The 18,101-nt window shown below is 36.9% G+C and overlaps 2 protein-coding genes across 2 annotated transcripts; one reads left to right on the top strand and one right to left on the bottom strand.

The window, feature by feature from the left end:
* Nucleotides 1–6,329: 6,329 nt before the first annotated feature.
* Nucleotides 6,330–8,191, top strand: LOC136218904 (11S globulin seed storage protein 1-like). The gene is made up of 3 exons (XM_066006076.1): nt 6,330–6,694; nt 6,864–7,093; nt 7,185–8,191. The coding sequence occupies exons 1-3, from the start codon at nt 6,376–6,378 to the stop codon at nt 8,046–8,048; spliced, it is 1,413 nt and encodes a 470-aa protein (XP_065862148.1). The 5' UTR covers nt 6,330–6,375; the 3' UTR covers nt 8,049–8,191.
* Nucleotides 7,188–11,348, bottom strand: LOC136218903 (G-type lectin S-receptor-like serine/threonine-protein kinase RKS1). The gene is made up of 7 exons (XM_066006075.1): nt 9,975–11,348; nt 9,768–9,893; nt 9,515–9,684; nt 9,210–9,420; nt 8,887–9,124; nt 8,660–8,807; nt 7,188–8,580 (listed from the first exon to the last, which is right to left on the bottom strand). Exons 1-7 carry the CDS (start codon nt 11,266–11,268, stop codon nt 8,278–8,280), a joined length of 2,490 nt encoding a protein of 829 aa, XP_065862147.1. The 5' UTR covers nt 11,269–11,348; the 3' UTR covers nt 7,188–8,277.
* Nucleotides 11,349–18,101: the final 6,753 nt, after the last annotated feature.

The raw sequence follows: 18,101 nt of genomic DNA, 5'->3' as shown, positions 1-18,101 counted from the left end.
TGCGAATAGATCCTTACGTTTCAGACCTCGCAGACTTCGCGAAAGCATCGATATGCGACGTAGATAGTCACATTTCAGACCTCGCAGACTTCGCGAAAAAATCGTTATGCGAAGTAAAATCACCTCTTCCCATGCACATTTACATTCGCATGCTTCGCTAATTTTCATTTCGCGAATCCAAAATCGTCCTTTTTCATAACTAACACGGTTAATTTTTTCTGTAGATGGTTGAATACGTAACATCCCTTTCTGGAAGGCGGCGTACTGGGCTGCAGGGAAGATGATTTTCCTTCCTGTATAGGGATGAACTTCCCCAAGATTGACACATTGACTCCTGAAATGATTCGTTAGGAGAGGTTGTGTCAATCTCGGGGTGCACCATGGGACACGTCCATCCAATGGTGCCAATTTTGAAGCGGATGCGTAATCTTGGTACCGGATTAGTTAGTTTCACTTTGAAATGATTAGTTAGTAGAGTTCATTGTGGCAATCTTGTTGTAAATTTTGATAATGTTATGATTTGAATGTCGTTATTGTGACAATCTTGTTGTAAATTTTGATAAGGTTATGATTTGAATGTTAGAATCCGTTGTTGTTTGTCCTTTTTTGTTATATACCACTTCGCGAATTAGCTTCAAAACACATCCAGGCTTCACATATGCGAACTAAATTCATCAAGCAAACCCAAACATTTACTTCGCAGACTTCGCATAGTATGGAATATGCGAAGTCAGACGGGATGGGGCGAGCCGCACGTAAATATTGGGGGTATTTTTGGAAAGTCACACAAAATGAGTCTAGATATGTAATAGGTTGAGTAAATGTGTTAAATATATAAATGGGCCTCCCATTTGACTTAGTTTTATAATTTTTCCTAATAATAATAAAACTTTTCTTAAGGTTGATTTGATTTTGGCTTAATACATCGTTTTGCTACCTGAATTTGTGAAAAAAAAAAAAATTGATTGGTGGTTCAACTTCAAAGTATTTCAATAGCTGTTTTAATTTGTATAATATATTCAATTAACCCCTAAACCTGTAAAAAATATACAATCAATTGATTACTTGGTTGAAAAAATGTAAGTTAAATTTAGAAGAGGTATTCCATGCATCTTATATATTATTACATAATTCAAAAATAGATTAAAAAGGAAGTTATTAGTTACTTAGCTATAAAATTTGTTTTCTCTAATATTAGAACCGTATATCCGGTTTTGATCGTTTACTTTTTTAAGACTCGTGCAGTACATTTACTGCATTTAACTTAGTTTTTTTTTGCAATCGAATGATCAATTGATTACATTTTTTGCAAGTTCAGGGAGCTAATTGAACATTTTATGCAAGTTGAGAGAGCTATCGAGACACTTTGAAAATTCAGGGGGCCAATCAAGCTTTATGGACAAGTTCAAGAGACAAACGATGTATTAAGCCTTTGATTTTTGAATAGTTATAATATGGTAAATTACAAAACTTACACTACCTTTTTACTAAACTAGGCACTTTAAAATAGACTTTTCCAAAATATCATTAGTATATATATTACAACTTAATTAAATTTTTCACTCAACTTCTGGTCTTTTGTAATACAAATTCAATTTGATCCATAAATTACTTTGATGTAGATTAAAGTCGATGATGACGGTTTTAATCTTAAACCGACAAAGAACACAATCTTCTCAAACCTAGCTTGAAGGTTGGATTAACCCAAAGGAAGAACTCTTTGCTCCAATGGGAGTTTTTATATTAAGCATCCGGTTTTTCATGTCACTCGGAGGACCCCCAATTCACATTTGGATACGTGTATTGTGACCCCACGTAATAATTAAAAATAGTGGGACCTCTTATAATATGTGTGGGTCCATGTTACACGTGTCAAAATATGTATGGAAGGTCCTCCGAATGACATGGAAAACCGGATGCTTTTAATAATTTGCCCTCCAATGGAGGCTTGTATTTCAAAATCATCAAAGTTGTGGATCATTACAAAGAAGGAAGTATTTATACCTCCCCTAAATTTAAATAACAAAGGCTAAAAGACCAACCTAGGGTTTCATAGGTAGTTTAACCACTAGGGGCAAAATAGGGGTAGAGAAGATTAATGGCAGTTCAGTAAATAAAAGGGTAGTGGTAAAACAGTAATTAAAGGGTGACAAAAATTGTCCCTAGCAGCAAGAACTTGGGGAGGAAGTATTCTTCGGCCAGACACGCTTCGCGTAACCTTTCTTACGCTCCGCATGAGTGCGCGTCTGGACTTGGGGTAGTTTGCTGGTTTTCTTCACGCGCCGCGTCCTTGAGGGCACACTCCGCGTAGTCTACCTCCTGGAACTCATTCGATTCGAAGGCTTGAGCCACGCTCCGCGTGGATGACCTTCTGGACTCTCTTCCCGGATTGAGGTTTTTCACGCTCCGCGTAATGGAGTCCACGCTCCGCGTGCTCTGCCTGCTGCTTTCTTCTCTCTTGGTTGGCTCTCCATGGCCCTCACTAGCTTTGGCACCGCACACCACTTCCTTTGGTCTTCGGGCCGCTGGTTCGGGATAGATGCCCTCATCATTCTCCCCTTCTTCGAAAGAGTTGGACTCCACCTCGTGTGCCTTGGTCTGCAACGATCCCTCCGGTTTCCACAAGCTCAAATCCTACACGTTAAAAGAGGGTGACATCTTCCCAAGCCAATTCGGAAAGGTTATTTGGTAAGCATTTGTACTAATTTTCTTGGCCACTCTATAGGGGCCATACTTCATCGGTCTCAACTTGCTACTTGGTGCATACATAAGTCGTTCCTTTCCCAAATACACCATCACCTTGTGCCCCACCTCAAACTGAACATCTTTCCGGTGCTCATCCGCATTGGCCTTGACCTTGTTATTTTTCTCCTTAATGCTATGACGGACCTCTTGATGCATTTGATGGTACTCATTCGCTAAATGTTGAGCCGCCACACTCTTCTTCTCCCCCTTTGGTGCCTCTCCCAAATCAAGAGGATGGTTAGGTGCCTTGGTGTAGACAACTTCGAAAGGAGTTTTTCCGGTCGTGGAGCTCACGGCGGAGTTGTAAGCAAACTCGGCTTGGGCTATCACATAATCCCACATCTTCGGCTTATCCCGACACTTGCTCCTCAATAGATTTCCCAAAGTCCGGTTGACCGCTTCCATTTGCCCATCCGTTTGGGAGTGAGCCGTGGTACTAAACTTCAAGGTGGCACCAAGAATAGCCCAAAGAGTTCGCCAAAAATGGCTAACGAACTTCGTGTCCCTATCCGACACTATGCTCTTCGAGACCCCATGTAATCTCACCACTTCATGGAAGAAAAGCTTAGCAATGGCGGTGGCGTTATTAGCCTTTCGACACGGGATGAAATGAGCCATCTTAGAAAATCTGTCCACCACCACAAATATGGAATCCATCCCGTGTTGGGTCCTTGGTAATCCTAACACGAAGTCCATCGAAAGGTATTCCCAAATGGTTTCCGGAATCGGAAGGTGCATACATAACCTGACATTAGTAGCGTGTCCCTTGGAAGTTTGACAATTCTCACATCGCTCCAAAATATAACCACATCCATTCTCAATTTGGGCCAATAATAACGGGACCTAACCGCTTCAAAGGTCTTGTCCCTCCCAAAATGGCCTCCCAAAACTCCTCCATGTAGCTCCCGGATCACTCTCTCCCGTATGGACGTACCCGAAAGGCACAATTGGTCACCCCTCATGAGGAACCCATCAACCAACTGATACTCACCTCCTTCGGTGCCACTCCTACACTTCTCCCACTCATTTCCAAAGTCCGGATCATCATAGTACTCCCCCTTGACATGCTCAAAATCCACTAACTCCGAAGCTACTGTTTTGAGGAGTGCTACCTTTCGACTCAAAGCATCCGCCACCTTATTTTGTTGACCCGCTTTGTGGAGAAGCTTATAGGGAAACTTGTCCACAATGGCGGACTATCTAGCATGCATAGAGCTCCGGAGTTGCTTTTGACTTCCCAAGTACTTGAGGGCTTGGTGGTCGGTGTACAACATGAACTCCTTTCCAATGAGATAGGGCTCTCACGTCTTGAGAGCCCGCAGTACCGCATAAAACTCTTTATCATAGGTGGACCACTTTTGTCGTGACTCACATAACTTCTCACTGAAGTAAGCGATGGATCGCCTCTCTTGCATCAACGCTCCCCCAACTCCTACTCCACTTGCATCACACTCAACCTCGAAGAGCTTGTCAAAATCTGGAAATGCTAAGACCAGAGCCGTACTTAACTTTTCCTTAATCAATGCGAAACTGCCCTCTTGTTCATCTTCCCACTTGAAGCCTCTCCCTTTCCAAATAAAATTTACGTGGTTACACTATTTTACAGATGGATGACTGATATTTTTTTTTGTCAAAACGAAAACGGTGCTTGTAAACATTTGCAAAATCGATAATTGACATTGATAAATTTGGCAGTTAACGATATTAGAATGAAAATCTTCGGCTCAACTTAAAGCCTCTAGATTCTAGAGTTTGTCTCCATAGTTCCAACTTCCTCTCCACTTCTTCTTTCATCTCATCAACCAACACAATATCATCTGCAAATAGCATGCACCATGGTATACCATCTTGAAGTGAACTTGTTAGTTCATCCATAACGATGGCAAAAAGAAATGGGCTTAGTGCGGAACCTTGATGCACTCCAATCGTAATAGGAAACTCTTCAGTCTTCCCAACACTAGTACGTACACTCGTGCATGCTCCCTCATACATGTCCTTTATGATGTCAATATATTTCCACGAAATGCCTTTCCTTATCAAGGCCCACCAAAGTACTTCCCTTGGTACCTTATCATATGCTTTCTCTAAGTAAGACGGAATATTTGGAGTGTAAGTTTAGCGGTCATAGAAGTAGGGAGACAAGGACAATCACCTAGATGGGAGAGTTGTTCAGGCCTCGGATTGCTTCCAGTATTTAGGATCTATTATCCAAACGGATGGAGAAGTAGATGGAGATGTTGCTCATAGGATTAAAGCTGGTTGGTCGAAGTGGAAGAGTGCTACGAGTTTCCTTTGTAACCCCGGCATGCCTAATAGATTGAAGGGGAAATTCTACCGGACGGCAATTAGACCAGCATTGTTATATGGTACGGAGTGTTGGGCAGTGAAACACTGCCACATCCATAAGATGTCGGTGGCGGAGATGCGTATGTTGATATGGATGTGTGGTCATACGAGAAAGGATCGGGTGAGTAATGAAATAATTAGGACAAAAGTAGGGGTCACATCTATTGAGAATAAAATGAGAGAAAACCGACTAAGGTGGTTTGGCCATGTGAGACGTAGAGCGCTTGATGCGTCGGTTAGGAGAACCGAAGAGTGGCAAAGGGATGTAGTGGTGAGGGGTAGGGGAAGACCTAAGCAAACTTGGAGGAGGGTGATCGAGAGTGATATGAGTTTACTGGGAATTGAGGAAAATATGGTAGTGGATAGGACGGAGTGGAGGGAGCGAATTTGTGTTGCTGACACGACTTGATTTCACGGTTTTATATGATGGTTCATGTTAGCCGACCCCGAATCATTTCGGGACTAAGGCTTTGTTGTTGTTGTTGTTTGTTGTTGTAGTATCACATTTACTATGAAACCACAATTTTTATTTTTCAAAATTTTTATTTTTTTAAGCTTTCTCCCTCTAAACATTAACTTTCTATCTCATCACCAAACTATACATAAATGACCCCAAAACTAAAAAGTTGAAGAATTGAAATTCCTTAAAAAATCATTTAATTCTTGAAAATTTTCATTTCAAGATCGTTAACCATCAAATTTGGCAATGTTAACCCAAAAGTCATTGATTGGCAAATGTGGACAACCAAAGTCCTCGTTTTCACACACACCCATAAAAAATACCACAATCCTCTATATACAAAATAGTGTAACATAATGGGTTTTTTTTGAAATTAAGCTTCGATATAATCCACCTTACTAATAAAGCCCAAGCCACTCTCCCTTAAATTTTGATGTGAGATTCAATTCACTCGTCTTTATTTCGATTCTTTAGAACTGCTAATTGCTTAGACCTACCACCCCGACGCTATCCACTCTAGTATAGCTGTTTGAGGTTAATGAATGGGATGAAGAAACCCATGAACCCAGGCTTATACATGAAACCATGAATGAACAAACCCATGAAAGCATCCTTATACGTACATCAATATGTCACGCCAAAGATGTTCCGATGATGAGCTATAAATATGTAATTGAACTTATCATTGTAAACACGTATCAATGCAACACACCAATAAGACAAATTTACATGCATGCAGTCTTAGCACTTCACTTGCTATAAATACCAACCTCATCCCATCTTTCTAATCACCACTTCCACTTGCAATTTCGAAACATTAAGTAATGGCTGCTCCCTCTTCTTTATATTCGCTTTCTCTTATAGTTAGTCTCTGCTGCTTTCTGTTTCTCTTCCAGAATGGCTCTGCTGCTTCTCAGAACTTCCAGCAACGTTCCCGGCAGGACGAGTGCCAGCTCCACCGCATAAACGCTGTGGAGCCCTCCCGCAGAGTACAATCAGAGGCAGGTCTCACTGAGATTTGGGATGAAAATGATCGTCAATTTCAATGTGCTGGTGTTGTAGCTATCCGACATGTCATTCGAGAGAGAGGCCTCTTGTTGCCCCATTACTCCAATGGACCTAAGCTCATTTACGTTATCCAAGGTATTATTATACTTCTTTGTTGCACGGCCACTCCTCTTTAGTAGCGTTTATGCATTCCATGTCCACATCTATTTTCATTTGAAGGCTATCTTACCATGTCCGTGCAATACTTACATGATACATGTCCATCTCTTCATATATAGTAATTGGTATGAATTTGCTGGTGCAGGTAACGGTGTTGAGGGTGCAGTGTTTCCAGGCTGTCCAGAGACATATCAATCAGCATCAGAATCAGAGTCGGAGCAGCACCAGAAGGTACGACAAATCCGACAAGGAGATGTAATAGCCTTGCCTGCTGGTGTGGCTCATTGGATTCACAACAATGGCCGATCTCCTCTTGTTCTTGTCCAGATTATTGACACCAGCAATTCAGCCAACCAGCTTGATCACAACCACAGGGTAAGAATAAGAACCGTATGGTTTTAGTCACGAAATCTGTTTTTGTCATCACAAAAAATGGTTAATCAAGTCTCTATAAATCTACTTTCAGATCTTTTTCATAGCTGGCAAGCCTCAGCAGGAAGTACAGAGCCAGAGAGGGGAAGGAAGCCGGAGTCACCTGAGAGGCAAAAGAGGCGAAGAGGAAAGATCTAGAGGCAGCAATATCTTGTCCGGCTTCGATGAGGAGTTGCTAGCAGAAGCTTTCAACATCAACACAGATCTTGCAAAAAGGCTACAAAGTCAAAATGATAAGAGAGGCATTATTGTGAATGTAGAGGGTGAGCTTGAGTTTGTAAGCCCACAACAAAGTCGAGAAGAGGAACATTCTGAAAGACGAAGACGACGACTCAGTAATACTAATGGCATAGAGGAAACATTCTGCACAGGCAGCCTTAAGCACAACATTGACAACCCCTCAGAAGCTGATGTTTACAACCCGGAAGCTGGTCATATAACAAGTGTCAACAGCCACACACTTCCTGTCCTCAGATTCCTCGGATTGAGCATTGAGAAAGGTGTCCTTTACAAGAATGGAATAGTGTCACCACACTGGAATATAAATGCACACAGCATATATTACTTCACAAGAGGAAGGGGTAGAGTACAGATAGTGAATGAGAATGGAGAGGCAGTGTTTGATGCGGAAGTAAGAGAAGAACAAATAATAACAGTCCCACAGAATTTTGTGGTAGTGAAAAGAGCAGCAAGTGAAGGGTTAGAGTGGGTAGCATTCAAGACCAACCATAATGCACAAATTAGCCAACTAGCTGGACGAGTTTCAGCGATTAGAGCCTTGCCTGACGACGTCGTAGCCAACGCGTTCCAAGTTTCGAGGGAAGATGCCAGGAGGCTTAAGTACAATAGGCACGAACTCACTGTCTTCGCTCCTGGCCGCGGTTCTAGCTCTATATGAATCAATTGAAGTAATGTTTTCAGGATGTAATTAAAATAAGCCTTAAATGGCATGTGACTTTGTTATTTCCTTTTCTCTAGTCTTGTTTTATCAATGTATATATGTGAAATAAAAGATACTCAGCTATCAAGCTTTTTCCATAATATGCAACTTATGTACAATTAAGCTCTGCATCCAAAAATCACTATACAAACAAAGATTAGAGACTAGAGAAGAAGAAATATATTGCTTATCGACCTACAAACTTGGTAATAGTCAATTCATTTTTAGAACATGATCCTTCTCTTCTTGGTGAGCTGAAATCACTGCAAACTTTTCTATAGCTAAATGCAGGTTGAGTTGGAGAAGGAAGAGTTGTATTACTATTCAACATTACAACTACATCTAACATGGTTGGTCTGTGCATTGCATTTTCCTGTACACATAGAAGTCCAATTTGAATGCATCTCAATACTTCATCACAAGAGCATGACTCATTTATTGATGAATCAATTATCTCCATAGCTCTATCTTCTTTCCATAACTGCCACACCTATGTTTTTGAACACTAGAGAGCATCAGAGTTTTATCAAAATTTGGACAACATGATATCGTAAATGTTGTGTACTTACATGATCTATCAAGCTTAGTGAATCCTCCTGAAGAAACCCGTTATTCTTCTCGCCGCTAATGATCTCCAACAATATCACACCATAGCTAAACACGTCCGATTTCACCGAAAATTTCCCAAAAGCCACATATTCCGGTGACATGTACCCACTGGATTCCAAAGAAGTATATTACATATTCTGAAATATTAGTCCTAGTTCTTGTATTTATGAAAATGAAGCACACTTACTATGTTCCAGCTATTCTTTTTGTCCTTTCTTGAATTTGGTCACCTTCGAACATTCTAGCCATGCCAAAGTCTGAAATTTTTGGATTCAATGCTGCATCCAATAGAATATTGCTAGGTTTTAAATCTCTATGGATGATTTTCAATCTTGAGTCATGGTGAAGATATAAGATCCCACGAGCAATCCCAATGATAATATCCAAACGTTTTCTCCAATCCAGGCATAATTTCCTTGTTTCATCTGCATTAACATTCACATATGTATTTCAATTGAATTCATTATAAAAACATGATATTTAAGATGTAGGAATTTCAAGAAAATTTACCAAAAAGAAAGGAGTCCAAGCTTCTATTTGGCATGTATTCATAAATTAAAATTGGTTCTTCTCCCTCTATACAACATCCTAGAAGTTTAACCAGATTCTTGTGTTGAAGTTTTGCAATCAATGTAACTTCATTTTTGAATTCTTCTACTCCATGCCCTGAACCATGAGATAGTTTTTTTACAGCAACTTCAAGCCCATTTGATAGCTGACCCTGACATTATAAACACAGAAAATCAACACACTCCATTGTAATAATAAGAGAAAATCAAATGACACTTATAGACATTCATAGTAAGAGATTCTACCTTATAAACTATTCCAAAACCGCCTTGTCCAAGTCTGTTAGCAGGAGAGAAATTATTGGTGGCGGCAACTAATGCTCCGAGACTGAAGAGTACTACATCCACACGATTTCTATGATCCCCGACCTCATTTCTACTAGATCCACTGATAGCATTAAGCAACTTTCTGTTCACTGTTTGTTAAGAGAAATGTTGGTGTTATTATGAACAGATGAATTTATTTCCTAAATGTAATCAACAGCATATGTTTCTTTACCTCTTTTTCGCTTCTTTCTGAGCCACAGATAGGCAAAACAGACAACAACTAACCAGGTTGAACCAACAGAGACTACTAAAACCTTTTTCAGTCCAAGTAAACCCTTTGGTTTCAGTGTTTTAGCATCTGAAAAAAGTGGGAACAACAAAAACATTAGTCCAACAAGAGACAAGAATCATAATCAGCAAAGGGGCATTGATAGATTACCTAATTCAATTGCATCGACACGAACATAAAGATCATATCCTTCCTCCACAAGATTTACTGTGTCCATGAGTTCTCCATACCAAGCTAAGCAGCCAGTTCTAGTCCCATTCGCAACAATATCTATAGAGGCATAGGCAGAGCATGAACAATTCCTGCGGCATTCTTCTTCACAGGCAATAGGACTCATATCCATATCCACCCAAACTGCTACTGAAGTATCTGGAAGCTTAACATGTGGTACTTTCAGAAATCCTTCTCCATTCCCACATAAGGAAGAAGACTCGATTCGCTTCCTGATACATCCACCCGAACCATCTCTGAGACTGTGCCAGGCCCTTGGATTCTTGGGTTCAAACCCGGGTAAGCAATCACATTCAAATCTACGATTAACTTGGTCAGGATCACACTTGCCATTGTTACCACAGTGTCCATATGAGTCACATTGATACTTTGGTGCAGACCAGAATTCATTCCATTTGCCTTGTTGTTCATGCCATGCTTGGAGTCTATTAATTCCTGAATAATCCAAATAGGCTCTTACAATAGCAGAAGTATCAGCAACAAAATATGAAAGGTGAATCTCATCTTCAGTGTAAACAAAACTGTAATTGATAGCATCTACATAACTTCTCAACGGCCATGGAATGCTTCGCCAGTAATAATTAGTCCCCTTGTAGAATAAAACCTGTGGCGAGCCTGTCGGGTTGACCCGAGCTGAGTAGTCTCCGGTTGCTGGGTCATCAGGCGATTTCCATGCTGTTAGGAAGCGGTGAATCCCAGTTTTCAGATCGAATCCAAGCTTCATTCCTTGAATGAGAGTATCGGTAGGATAATCAAAGCTTTGCCACAGAATTGTTTCATCTTGTACCAAAATTAAGTTACCTGAATCCAGAATCTGAGCAGTACAACGAGTATGATTTAGGGCTTGAACCGACACATTTGTAGACCAAACCGTAACTTTCAGGCTGGGATTGGTGTAAAGGACAAGATTGTTTCCAAATTGGTCAATGGAAAGAATTCCTGAGGATCCATTGATTGGATGATTCCTATTAGCTACCCAGAGGACAGTTTTGAGAGGGAGTTTATGGTACCAAATGCCAAGATATCTGTATGTAGAGGTTCCGGGGCTAAAAAAACCAAGTGCGAAGTTTTTATCTTTGGAGATGAGAAGATTGCCGTCTTGAAAGATTTGGTTGATGGCAATAGTGTCTGTTTCGTTGAAAGAAGAAATTGCGAAGCCAAAGTGATGAAGAAAACAAAAGAGTAGGACAAACTTGAAGTTGGGAGCATCCATTGATAGTTTCGTCTGTCTGTCTGTCAAGAAATCATTTCTAACTTCGAACTCAAGTTTATATGGAGGGAGGTGTTCAGAATTGACTGAAGTACAAAATCACCGATTTATATTTTTGGTCAAATATATTGACTTCGGCTCCCTGAATTACTTCCTCAAAATCAATTAGGTCCCTTACCTATTAAATTCCACAATCAACCCCCTCATTTCTCCAATTTTCAGCAAGCATCCCATTTGACGATCGGAGTTAAAATAAAAGACTGACTGAATAATTCATAAACTAGTTAAACTGTTCTTGTTATGGTCAATGGAACCAATTGATACACTTCCTTACCGTTGATTTAATTCTACTAATTAATAAGGTTTTAGGATTAGAATTCTCAATCATATGATTTAAAAGTTAAGGTTGGATAATAGCTTTTATTATCATTTCTAACCATTGTTAGAATGATAATTAGGATTTTGTGTTTGTAAGGAGGTTGTATTTTTTATTTTTATTTTTGATAAAATATGTTGAATCTTTCGGTGGCTTAATAATTCATTATTTTTATTTGGGATTATTATTATTATTATTATTATTATTATTATTATTATTATTATTATTATTATTATTATTCAAGAGTAATTACGTGGTTTCATTTATTTGTAAATAGATGTATGTGGTTTTTAAAAAATAAAATAAAAATAGGATTGAAGTTCTTGCTTGTTTGGAAATCAATGATTTTTAGGTTGATATTACCAAATTGATCGTTGATGAATCTCAAAATACAAAATTTCAAGAATTGTTGATATTTCAAGCAACTTTAATTTTTTAGTTTTGAGATCATTTAGATGTTGTTTGATTAAGAGATAGAAAGTTAATGTTTAGAGAGAAAACTTAAAAAACGATGATTTTGAAATATAAAAAACGTGGTTACATGGTACTGCAATATCTATTTTGAGATAATCAACGGTCAAACTGACAAACCCGACAGATGGCGGACGCCACTTCTGGAAAGCTGGAGCCGACGGTACAACCCTGCAGGCCAAATTACGCTGGTAAGCTTTCCAATCTCGGAATTCATCAAACACGATCCGCCAGCTTGTGTCTGCCGGCCACCACTCCATTTGCTATAAGACTCTGTTTCGATGTTCCCATATTGTCTTTAAATCACAACAGATTCGCTTTAGCTCTCAAATAAGATGTTTGTGGTATTGTGCAATTGTAAATTCAGTTTGGGTGATTTGGAAAACCAGGAATGATTGTATTTTCGGTGAGCAGTTTCCTAATATTCATTTGTGTTTGCGCTCACTTTGGGCGGCTATTAGAGGTGCAGATTCTCTTGGTTTTGGCACCATTTGGAATTCAGTGGTGGAGAGGAATATTTTGTTGAATTTGAGTCTGCAGCCTAGGTACAGTCGTGCTCCTCGGATTATTGTGGTTCGTTGGTAACCACCACCGCCGTTGTGGGTTAAGGCAAACACAGATGCTTCTGTTGTGGCTGGCTTGGCGGGTTGTGGTGGGGTTTTTAGGGATCACACGGGTGGTTCTTTGGGGTCTTATGCTTTTCCGCTGGATTGTGCGTTAGTGCACATGGCTGAACTTCAGGCGGTTTTATTTGCAATTTCTTATGCTTTTTCGCGTGGGTGGCGCAAACTTTGGGTTGAGAGTGATTCTTCTTATGTTGTGCATCTGTTTCGTTCTCGATTGATGGTTCCGTGGACTATGAGGGTGGATTGACAGAACTGTTTGGATCATATGTTACAAATGGAAGTAGTTTTTTCTCATGTGTTCAGGGAAGGTAATCAAGTTGTGGATAAACTGGCTAATTTTGGTAGAGTTAGTTCGGATTTTTGTTGGTGGGATGGAATTCCAGATTTTTGTTCTTTTCTCCTTCGCGATAATACTTTAGGTAGGGATTCTTTCCGTTTTGTTTAGTTGTTGTTTTCTGGATGCTCTGTTGTTATATTTTGTTTTTTTTTTGCTTTTGCTTTTAATAATATTGGGTATCACCTAGCCTTTATTCAAAAAAAAAAAAAAAAAATCACAACAGATTCGAGCCAATTTGTCTGGAGTCGCTATACATAATTCTTGCAACAACCATTGTGCAAGAGTTAGCTCGCCAACATGTAGAGCCGCAAGTGTGTTTGGTAATAGTTATTTTTCTACCGCTTAAATTGTTCAATTAAGTTAAAAATCACTTATTTTAATAAGTCAAAATATTTAACTTAACATTTTAAGTTGAACATTATCGACTAATATTTTTATATTCAACACTTACAGTATTTTCATTATTTATCAAACAGTTATATCATTTAATACTTTTAGTACTTATAATATTCGACAATTAAAATTCAGTATTTATTTTTTCATCACTTAGTTTCCAGTTTTATCAAACAGCATCTAAACGTCTTGAAACCAAAAAGTAAAACTTCAAGGAGAGACCGAGGTTTCAAAGGCGCTCATCCGAAACAGAGCTCCAGCGGGGTGGAGATTAGTGGATCATTGACAGCAGAGACCGAGGTTTCGAAGGCTCTCATCCAACCGTTAGAATCCCTATTATGGATGGTTTTTTCGACATTCTGTTTTTTTACAAATTAAAGTTGATGGTGATTAATTAACTCATTAATTTTGTAGTTAATTAGAAAATTTAACTTGATTACTATATGATGGATGATAATTTTTTCTAAATTTGTTTAAAATGATCTAATTTTATTTTTATAGCCTAAATCTACTTAATTTTTAAAAGTTTTATAATAGTAAAAGAAGTTTCTTCTGAACAATTTAGATGATAAAATATATATACGGATTTTTTTAGCAAGTTGGATTTAGTAAAAAAGAAAATTTACCCATAATAGGCTTAAAATTAACCCATAACATTCCAATTTTATATTTGCCACTGGAATTGTTGCCAAGTTCAACGGGGAAGAAAAACATTCTCATTAACTTTTTCTCATGAAATGCCACGAAAATCTCCAACACCACCATGTCCCCACCAAAGTTTTCCACAAGGATGTATATACACCGTGCGAGGTTTCAATTCATTTGTTTTGTGGTGAAGTATTTTAAGAAATTGCAAACTGTAATTAGGGTCAAAGATTTTAAAATTAATTAGTGGTTTCATTTTTCAATATTCATTATTTTAGTATAGTTAAAAATGAATATAATAAAAGTAGATTTAATACATTTTGGGCCTTCTAAATTTGTCTCAAAATATTACACCATTGGATGATGATGAACTTTGACAAAGTAAGCTCATCCAATGGTAGGAAAAACAAAGTAAATCTTACTTTGTAAAAAACAAAGTAAGCATAGAAGGCACCATTGATTTCTATACTTATTCAGAGTGAATAGTTAATTCCCTACAATCGATGTGACGGAGTAAGAAGCACTTTAATCAAGTTTAAAGGGCTAATAGATCATTTTAAGAAGTTTAGAAGACTAATAAGTACGTTTCAGAAAGTCAATTGATCAATTTAAACAAATTTGGGTAATAAAACTTTTCAAAATACCGGGACAATTGACTTTTTTTTAGACAAATATAAAGAGTTAAAGATTTATTAAGTCATAAAAATATATTTTGATTATATTTTATTAATTTTATTAAATTTAGTTTGTTATTATTGAAAAACCTATATGAGTATAGTTGAATTTAAAAAAGAAAATCTAGTATTTTATCAACAAATATATCTATAAAATTATCATAGTTTTTTATTTAATGCATATTTATACCTTTAAAATTAATAAGTTTTACTTATTCATAGGGGTGGGCACGGTTCGGTTAACCGATCCATTAGGCAAAAAAATTAATCGAACCGTTATCAACGGTTTTTTAACCATCCAAACCGAAATCGGTCCATATGAATCGGTTAACCATCAACCGGTTAACCATTAATTTCGGTTAGGTTTTTCGGTTAACGGTTTTTAACCAATTCTCACTAGTTAACCAAAAATCAAAGGTTAAATTTTTACCCAAACCTAAATTTTTAAACAATATTAAAATACACATAATTTCAAAAATTCAAACGAAACGAATTCATATAAAAGTTTAGAATTCAAACATAAGTACCGAACTAAAAAACAATCCATCAAGTTTACATTTAAAACATAAAGAACTGTAAATAATATTTCGTTAAAGTACTTATTACAACATGAAGCAGTATAATCTATGTTATATATTTATATTAATCTATATTATAATCTATGTATTTATATTAAGCAGTATAATCTATGTATTTATATTTATATTTATCTTGCCTTTGTTGTCAAATGGCCTATATATTTTAAAAAAAAAAATTATATTTATTAAATGGTTCGGTTAATCGTTAACCGCGGTTTTTGAACACTCTAACCCTAAACCGAAACCGAAACTGATACCTATCTATTTTTTTAACCATTAAGAAAACCACCGGTTCGATTAACCGCTTTTTCCGGTTCGGATTACCGGTTTTTGGTTCAGTTAGCGGTTTGACCGGTTTTTTTGCCCACCCCTACTTATTCACACTCTAAACTTTTAAAATAATATATTATACATATATAATTGGCTTATTCGAACTTATAGCATATAAAATCATTGATATATCATCCTTAAAAACTGAGTTGGCATGTCCGTGGTGAAAAAAAAAACGATGGAAGTCTGTATAAAGGTAAAAAAATCAAACTTTTATAACACTACAATCCACCTTTTTCTTCCTCATTTTCAGCAATCATATTCTTTTTTTCTTTTTCAATATTTTCTTTCACCACCATCTCAATTCAATTTGTTGTTTTGATGCATCTATTGAAGTCGTCATTTCTCCCTTTTAGATTTCTCCCTTTTCCAACTAAACTTTCTATTTCGTTGATTTCATTCCGAATGTTGATGGGAAACGAGAGAACTCAGGGGACGTTTGGTTTGGGGTCTTTAGGAATGAGAATGTGAGGGTTTCATTCCCATTGTTCTTGTTTGTTTACAAAAAAAATTCATTCTCTTTACCCATTTTAGATTAAGCCATTACCCCACTTTAGGTTAAGTCATTACCTCATGCACTCTAGAGAATTGGATTCCCTTTACCTCATTCCCTTTCCTAAACATATCCAAACACATAGAAGAATTAATGGTTATTCATTTTCTTTCCTTTGGTTTCCCTTTCTTGATTCCTTTTCCTTTACCCCTTGTGAACTAAACGCCTCCTCAGTTCCTTATTATCGATGCAGAGAAGTTGATGTCTTAAGATTTTATAGGACAAGAGCTAACCTAGGGAGAAGGTTTTGATGAATGCAAATATTATTATGTAAGTTTAATTTGATCAATTTCTAGTTTGGAAAACTAGGGTTCATAATGCTGAAATTCTTTCAATTTGTTTTCAGAAATTAGTCTCCCTCCTTTTCTTTCAATTTGTTTTCAAAAAATAATCCCTCTAGTTTTCTTTTAATTTTTCAGACAACTAATGCATCAATAGTACCCTCAAGCATAAATTGGATAAGATTTGTCGTTGTCAATTATTCCCACGAAGCCACAAGCCACTAGACCCGAGATTCACGGGATCAGACATGATTGCTTTAGCAGATGGATTTTTGACTGGGTCTTTTGAGACTTTTCGAATCGAAATCTTTAATACCGAGTCATATTGTTCTGTTTGGCTATAGAGGCGGCATATGTTCCCTTTCTCCATGTGTTGGTTCGTGTCTCTTAAGTACCACGTGGCGAATTTATATTCTTCTGATATCACCATCTAAGATCATTTAAGCTTTCTTTTATATATGTAGATATAGATATATAACTTTGAATATTATTTTGTAGCCTACAAGTGGATGTTCTGAGTCTTGAAAAATTGAGCATTGGGAGAAAATAAGACATAGTAATTGATTTAATATTATATTTACCTAATGTTATTAGAGGGTAAAATTTCAAATTACACTAAAGAAAATGCTATTTAGAATTTTAAATATATTTTTCAGTTTTCGAGATATTTATAAATTTATTGGTTAAGATATAATGTAACATTAATTTAATTGTTCGGTGTATGAATGATGTAGTGCTTTGAAATTTTACTAATGTCTTCACAAAAAAGGAGAAATTGTACTATAGGCGTCGTGCATCACATTAACCACGTACCGAGCTATTAATTTGATGTCACGTTATATATTTTAAAGTCAGAGATTTATAGTTTAGATTCAGATTTATTTTTTTACTGTCTTCTATTTATCTTTTATAGTAGAATTTGTATATAAATAATTTATTAAAAATATATAATTAAATAATTACATAGTATTAATATTTTATTTTTTTGAGATATAACGTGACATTTCATTATTGGCGACGCATAACATATAATAAAAGGCCTAATACATCTCTACCTCTTCCTATTTGTCCATAAAAAAGTTAATTGCTTTAAAAACGTTCTATTTACCCTCTAAACTTACTTAAAATGGCCTAGTGGCCTATAGAAAAGTCTCTGAGTATACTAAAATGGTGTTTGTTTCAACTTTTCGGAGCAACGTTTAATGTTTTACTTCAACCCGCAGAAAATACAGTGTTTGGTTAAGTTAAAAAAATAATTTATAGCTTTTTTTTTATGGAAACACTAAACTTTTAGCGTTTAGTGTTTTACTCCAAAAAAGATTTATGCTTAAAACAGATTCAACCTATGTAAAAAGGGTCACGAATTTTAACTTCAAAAAGGCTAGAAAAACTAGACTCTTGAGGTTAGAAGAATGGTTTTAAATATTCCTTATGATAAAAATGTAATAATCGATTCTCTTTCTCTTAAGTTTACTAATTTTACAAATGGATCTTACTGCCAATAACAAATTATGCTACATATCCAACAAGGAGAGACATTCCCAAAAGCAATGCCATTAAAAAAAGAAAATT

The sequence above is a fragment of the Euphorbia lathyris genome, chromosome 2, assembly GCF_963576675.1.
Source record: "Euphorbia lathyris chromosome 2, ddEupLath1.1, whole genome shotgun sequence".
In the NCBI taxonomy this organism is placed as follows: domain Eukaryota; kingdom Viridiplantae; phylum Streptophyta; class Magnoliopsida; order Malpighiales; family Euphorbiaceae; genus Euphorbia; species Euphorbia lathyris.
Note: the sequence above shows the minus strand (reverse complement) of the source record. Positions and strands in the feature narration are given on the sequence as shown.